Genomic DNA, 8022 nt, shown 5'->3' on the forward strand with positions numbered 1-8022 from the left:
AAAATACACAATACGTTTTTCACATTTTTACCTTTATAAGGAAGGGTGGGGGGGAACCAACAACCCAACACTTAAAACATTCGTAACATATCCAGCAAGGCCAGAAATGGCCTTACGTAGCTTGTGACTTATTTCTGATTATTTTTAATTCACTTCTTTACCGTAGTTTAATAATTGAGAAAGTAATCTTCATTTTTTTCTTCTTCTCTGGCAGCTATCCCTACCCGTCAACTAATTAGATAAAAAGCCCCTATCAAATATCCAAATTAACTAATCTACAGTCTTCCTTTATACGCATTTATTTACTATATTCTTAGAGGAATATACAATGAGAAATTCAACATTGCTGATTGTGGAGTTTCTTATCACAAAAAAGAAAATAAAGACTTCAACCACCAAACCAGGTTATCGACCAGTTAGTTAGCTACTATATATCTTCATGTGAATCTAGAATATGCAAAAAGGGATCCATAAAATGTATTCTCTATGCTCTTTGTTCATATGATAAGAACTCCTAAAATTATACTTATTCAATGGCTAAATTTTCCTCTCAGATGACCAACTTTATGTTGGACAAATGGATATTAAATAAATTAATAGTCAGTTGAACACAATGGGAATTTTCTTTCTCACAAACAGAAAACATGTAAATCAGCCCTAAAATTTAAGCAAACAAGTGTTCTGTATCTACTTTAATAAAACAATAATTCTTGTAGCCAGTGGTCAAAAACAAATGGAAAAGTGAAAGCACTGTTGGTGTCAGATATCAAAATATCTAATAGGTCAAGGAGGGAAAAAAAGCTCAGAGATCCATGATAAACCCTTCTAAAGTAGAATAGATGGTACACATAAGGCTTTGGGAATCAAACATAGTTTGTAGTTATTTGTTCTTCTTTTTCCTAAACATTTTTTTAGAAAGAGATTTTTTAAATAGCAATCAAAAGTAAGGAACAAAGAAAAATTTTTTCAATGGATCATAATCCTGACCCTCTCTCTGGTTCTAATATTTCACATGGGGAATTACAAAGTAGCATAAAGAAATGAGACATTAAAAATGTGTTTTCAATAGGCTTTGTATTTTTGAGGAACAGAACCCAGAGCTAAGCAGCAATCTTGAACTTCTGAATAGGAATACTTACCTACTGGTAGGTAAATTGTACTGTCCCAGCTCTAATGCATTTTATCTGGAGGAAATACAGGCTTAGTAGTAAGGTTTCACACTGGCAACAAAAAAAGTATGCAGGTTAGATCTACCAGCTACTCTGGGAGAGAAAGATAGACCCCTCACTTGTGATTTATGGCTTCTGAAAACCTATTGTAGGGCCAGCAGTGTGTGGGTTCTGACTTGACAGTACACAACAACCACACTTCCACCTTTAAAATTATGGGCAAATAAATACCCTCAGAAGCAGCCTTCAAACAATGGCCAGGGGAATTTGATTATAAATGTGTCAGCTACTTCTTGGAATATTCTGTTTCTTAAATGTTGAGTCCCACTGAACTAGTCTCATTTATACAAAATGCTTCTCAGTCTTTTAAAAAAAAAACCTATCCAGTATCCTTTAAAATTGTTACTGTTATTTTGTCCTTACTAACACTCCCATTTACTTTTATAATATAGATAGATTTATAACCTTTTATATCTTGTCACTGTTAGCAGGGGCAGCCACATACTATTACAATATTGACGTTGAGTTCGTTTTTGAGTTGTTGTTTTGGTGTTTTTTTTTCTCTGATAATCTTGTGTGAGGGCTATGTTATTTCCATTGTAATGCATGTTCTACAGTAACAGCTTCAAATTGTCACACTTTACTAAATTTTACTTCTCCTCTGTCTCATTACCTGCATCTGAGTCTTATTCCTGGATTCTGATTTAGAGACCTAAATGGAGACAGAGTTGCAATTAACTCTGGTGAATCAGCTCTTGTGTCGTGATGACCCTTTGATTTAAAGAGCAGAACTGCTCCATAGGTTTTTTTAACTTATCTGCACCTCTAGGTTTTGTATCAACTACTAAGATAATTGTTGAAAATTGTACCATATACATTTATAATCAAGTCATTATTTTTACCCTGTTTTAGGAATTTTTTATGAGAGATTGTTAGTGATGTTAATCTCATCATTTGAAAGTGATAAACTGCCTAATAAATACCTGTTGAGAAAATCAATAAACATGCATACTCTACACACATTATCACACATACAAATTTGTATGCGTTTTAAATTATATACCCAAACATACAACCATAAAGAATAATATATGAATAAAAGAGAAGATGAAATATCTACAGGACCAATCAAAGAGTTTTCCTAAGAATGACCATAGAAAGATGAGACATGCTTATTTGAGATTGGCAATAGTTGAGTTAGAGTGTGAGTGTATGGAGGAGGGCAGGGAAATGGGGTCTACTTTTGTGCTCAAGAAGTACTAAAGATTATCAGTTGGACAAGTACGTCACTTTTCATATAAAAAGATTCCATTGTGTCAAAGAAAGCAAGGCACTGATCTTATAAAGTACTTCAAATGACTCTCCTATTGATGGCATTGGCCCATCTTGACTTCTAGATGCAGAGATTTTGAAAGTCAAAGATTAGGATTCCTGGTAACTCCAGCTTACAAGATACAGAAAGAGTGAAGGAGGAGGGAAAGAAAGAGACCTCTGAAGAGCTGGGAGTCTGGCAGGATTGTTGTTTGAAGGTGAAGTCAATCTGAGAGTCTATTAGCATGAAGATTTAGGGATACCTTGCATGTAGAACTTGATCTCTTGCTCCTTGACAACCTAGAGAAAGATTTCTCTACTAAGGGTTTATTTAAGGTACATAAAAAAGAAGTTAAAAGAAAGAACATCGTTCTTTAGATGTTCCTGAGGAAGTACAGATCTCTTAAGGCTTTTTCTGCTCTCACCTGGTGGGCTGAACTCAGATATCCACAGAGCAGTGGAGTAGTGACAGAGATCAAGGTTTAGTGCAGGGTGGTAAGGTCTTAGCAGCCTGAAAATACAAATTGTACTAGTTCATTCTGAATATATTCTTATCCAAAGGCACACATGTCAAATGTTTCTTCATCCTAAACTTATACCATTCATTTATCTCAGGACACAAAGTCTCCAAGGGCCTGAACAATAGTTTTCCTGAGAGAAACTTATTAAAAATGAGGTTCTATGAACTGATAAAAACAGGGAATCCCCATGGTTCTCAGTTTTGTAAAATATCCTTAAGATTTGTATAACTGTAAATACAGGCTGAAACATCTGTATTACCCCTGATTCCATCTTGATTAAAAATATTTTTAAAAAAAAGAAAAGAGAAAACTATAAATATACAGTCAAAATATATAACAATCTAATATTACCAAGACAATGTTTTCACGTAATCAGTATTGATTCTTTCTTATTGTCATTCTTTTATTTTATATTGGTTTACATACAAAGTTCATAAAGTTCATTTATATTGTTTTTCACACTGGAAATTTCCTCTTTCCTTTACCTATCCCTCCCTCCACCCATCAAATTATGTGACCACATGATTAAGCCCTCTCCCCCTCATACTTGTTCTATATTAATGGTCTTATACAGTATTTGCCTTTACGGGACAGAGTTAGTCCACGCAGTATAATGCTCTCCAGTCACTCCTATGTTGGGTTTTAATTTACAAATTCACTGCTCCTGCATGGTTTGTAGTATTCAATTTTGTAAATGTCCCATAATTTCTCAAGCCATTCCATTATCATTGGACTGTTACCATGTTCTTGCTATGGTGAATAATTCTGCTATGAACATTGTTGTATAAGTCTACATTTGTGCCTCACTTCTCACTTTCTCAAGGTGAAGGACCCCCGGACCGGTGGCCCTACCCTGTCCCGAGCAGACAGCGAAGACCCAAGACTCCAAGACACCGGCTTGATGCAACAGCAAGAGGCAAGAGGTTTATTGCGGAGCTCCGGGCCGACACGTATCTCTCGCAGGAGACAGAGGAGTCGACCTCGAGCAGACAAAGTTGGCTCTTTTTATACACTTTAGGGGGATACAACTGGGTATCAGCTTCTCATTGGGTGATGAAAGCACAGTTTGAATTAATTGGTTCGGTTTTCGCTCATGGTTTACACAGCATATTTGCACGTAGCACCTGTGGCAGTCAAGTAGCACATGTGGCAGTTAGACAGATCTTAAGTTATTAGCTTATTTGCCCAACCTTGGTGGTTAGCCATTCCCTGGAATATTAACTCTAGGGTGGTTTCACAAATTCTTAAGCATACAATGAGTTCAAACTCCAGGGCAGTGGAAAAGCACAAGACACATTGGTTATCAGTCGGGAAACAAAGGCACATGGGTTATCAGTCGAGAAACATCTGCTTGTTTGCCCTACCCTGTAGTTAGCCCTGGGCTCAGACTTTTCTTCCTGGAACACTGGGTGTGGGGCTCTACCCGGGACAATGGCTTGAGTTTAACTTAGCTGAGAACTATAGAAACCTGAGTTTAATTCAGCTGAGAACTATAGGGACTATTTTAATTTTAATCTTTCAAAGGAATTTTCCAAGCAGTGGAATAGTTGGGTCATAAGGAATTTTTCTATATTCAGCTTTTTGAGAAAATGCCAAACTGCCATTTTACATTCTGACCGACAGTGAATAAGGGTTCTAGTTTCTTCACAACCTTGTTAGCATTTGTTACTTGCTGCTGTTGAATTTTGCTATTCTTAGTGGGGTAAGATGATATCTCATAGTTGTTTTGAGGTTTAAAATATCTTCTTTTTACAACATAACATTGTCGTTAAGCATCCCTTAGTGAGCCTATATATTTTCCTACAAGAGAACAAAACATTACCTGATCCTGTGCCTTTTTCACAATCTCTACTATGCTTAAATCTATTGTTCCAGTTACTATGCCAAGCCATCTTGTTGAAGGTCACCCTACTTTTCCAAGGATGATGTCCTTCTCCAGGAATTGGTCTCTCTTCACCTCATATTCATTGTCCTTTCTTCTAAGAAATGTTCTGCTTGAACTACTTCCAAGAAAGACATATTTGTTCTTTTGGCATTCCATGGTATAGTCAATATTCTTTGTCAACACGATTCAAGGATTATTAATTATTTTTATGAACTTTCTGTACTTTAAAATATTCCTTCTTTAACTTTGAATATTTTATATGTTGCTGTTGTTGTGTGCTGTTGAGTTATAACCAACCCATAGCTGACTCTCCTCCACCTGGTTTTCAGAGACTGTAAATTACACTGGAGGAGACTGGCCAATTTTTCTCCTTCTGAGTATCTTGTGGATTCTGACCAAATTGCATTTGGGTTGGGAGTACAACTTCTTACCACTAGGCCACCAAAGGTCTGATCTTAGTGGAGTTTAGGTTCTTATAAGGAAGACATTATTTGACTCACATTATGAAGTACTGGATATAGAACTTGTACAGAATAAGCCTTCAATCAATATTTGTGAAAGGAAGATAAGTTGTGTTCATACACCTGGAGAGTCAAAGTATGAACTTATTGAAGATTACTACAGTCCATGAACAATTAGCACAATCTTGGAATGTGTTTAAGAAAGAAAAATTTTTGAAACTCACTGGCTACCTTCCAGTCAGCTTCCTGAAAGCTCCCTTTACATCCTTGTTCCTCAGGCTGTAAATGATGGGGTTTAACATGGAAGTAATAACGGAATAGAACACAGAGATGACCTTATCATTTTCACTCATTACTTTGGAATTGGGTCTCATGTAGGCAAATATTCCAGAGCCAAAGAAGAGAACCACCACAGTGAGATGGGAACCACAGGTGGAGAAGACCTTGAGCCTTCCTTCCCCAGAATGCATCCACATCACAGTGTAGATAATACGTAAGTAGGAGGCAAGGATAAAGAAGAGAGGTGCTAGAATGATCATCACTCCCATTGAAAAAATAGCCATCTCGGCCTGGTAGGTGTCTGTAGAAGCCAGCTTCAGGAGTGCAGGAAGTTCACAAAAATAATGATTAATTACATTCTGCCCCTGATAGGGGAGACAGAGTGTAAAGGCACTGTCCACTGAACAAACAAGTGCTCCAATGATCCAGGACATCACAGCCAGCTGGACACAAACCCTCTGAGTCATGATAGTGGAGTAGTGCAGGGGTTTGCAGACAGCTACATAGCGATCATAGGACATCACAGCCAGCAGAGCACACTCTGTACACCCTGCGAGGACAAAGGCAACTATCTGTACCGAGCATCTAGCGAAAGAAATGGTTTTCTTCTTAACAAGGAAGTGGACTAACATCTGGGGAACAATGCTTGTAGAGAAACAGAAGTCAGCAAAGGACAGATTTTTGAGGAAAAAGTACATGGGAGTGTGAAGTCGAGAGTCCGTTTGGATGAGAATTATTATGAGAAGGTTCCCAAATACAGAGAGAAAGTAAACGATCAGGAAAACACAGAACAACAAGATCTGGACCTTTGGATCTTGGGACAATCCTAGCAAGATAAATTCATCTACAAAAGTTTGGTTTCCTTTTCCCATTGATATTTATTCCTGTTTACCTGTTAGCAGGAAGAAAACAAATGAGTGCTTAATATTTGACTTCACAAACTCTGTAAATAAATGTGATCTTAACTAAAAGACAACCTTAACCCATGCTGTAGCGTCACTTTCCACTCATAGCCATCCTTTTTTAGGTTTCTAGGCCTGTAAATCCTGGAGGAACGGAGTTCTCTCATCCTTTTCCACACAGTAGTTAATAGACTCAAACTGCTGGCCTTTTGATTAGCATCCAACACACAAAGCAGGAAACCATCAGAGCTCATTGTTATGTTAACAAGCATACAGTATGTTAACTACTTTTAACTAACTAGGTGCCAGTTGCCTTTAGAATGCATGTTTCATCAGTTTACAAGCTTGGTTTGTTTGCTTGTTCTGTTCTTGATTTGTTTCTCTCCCCTTTCGTGATTCTTCTGGTAAATTGAGTATTATATTCATTGTATGCTACATGCTTTCTCTACTAATATTGAGGTATACATTGTTAACTGATTATATAAAAGTTGTCTTTAATTTGTTTTGCCTTTTTTTCACCTCATTTGGGAATCTGTGAATGAAGTAAAGTGGGTTGGGGTGGGGAGGTCATACTTGTTTTTAGGTTTCAAAATACCTGCCATTCTAATGATCATATCTAGACTGAAAAGAAGAAAATCTTATCTCTAGCTAGAGGTAGATGGGACCACACAAAAAGGATGGAAGGCTGTGGACAAATCTGTCAGAACTTGTACATATTCTTCACTGACAATTTGACTCGTCCTGGCTTCTGCTCATTCATGGATGTGTTATAATTCTGAATAGAATCAGTTATTATGTTGCACCCAATGTAGAAACTGCAAATAAACTCTGCCAGAATAATTGAATTTTGACTTGATTAAAATTGGGTCCACACTTCACAACATATAGAAACAAACATTAACTCAAAATATATCAATGACATAAATGTTGAGACCTAAAACCATGAAACACCAGAAATCAGAAGAGTAATGCTTTGAAATTTAGCCTTCAACAATGTATTCTTACATATGACACAAAAATCACAAGAAACTATAGACAAAATAGGTAAATGACATGTCATAAAAATTTAAAACTTCCGTATATGAGTGGATTTTACCAGCAAAATGAAGGACAGCCACAAACCAGGAGAAGACTTTGATAGTCATACATTGAAACAGAAACACAGCAAAAGGAAGATATTATAAAATGGACTAAGGATTTGAGGAAACATTTCACCAAAGATGATTACAAGTGACAAAAGCAAACATATAAACAAATACTAATAGCACTAAAACAGTGATGTTCAGTAGATGCCAATTCCTGGGAATATTATGTATTAAATAGTAGGGCTACTCTGCAGTTTTCTTGGCTATAATCATCACCTAAGCAAATTGTCAAATCTTTCTTCTCTGTTGCCACTAAGAGTGTTCAGACTGTCATCTTTTAGGTTAGAAGGGCAAATCTTTGTGTATCACAGAACATTCACTACAAAGATACAAATCAAAATCAATGAAA

General features: G+C 36.7%; 1 protein-coding gene across 1 annotated transcript; it reads right to left on the reverse strand.

Annotated features, from left to right (window-relative positions):
- Nucleotides 1-5574: 5574 nt before the first annotated feature.
- Nucleotides 5575-6498, reverse strand: LOC102864963 (olfactory receptor 2D3-like). The gene has a single exon (XM_006885453.1). The coding sequence runs from the start codon at nucleotides 6496-6498 to the stop codon at nucleotides 5575-5577; it is 924 nt and encodes a 307-aa protein (XP_006885515.1).
- Between the last annotated feature and the right edge of the window lie 1524 nt (nucleotides 6499-8022).

Source organism: Elephantulus edwardii, unplaced genomic scaffold (genome assembly GCF_000299155.1).
Source record: "Elephantulus edwardii isolate Elephantulus edwardi_28Jun2011 unplaced genomic scaffold, EleEdw1.0 scaffold00044, whole genome shotgun sequence".
In the NCBI taxonomy this organism is placed as follows: domain Eukaryota; kingdom Metazoa; phylum Chordata; class Mammalia; order Macroscelidea; family Macroscelididae; genus Elephantulus; species Elephantulus edwardii.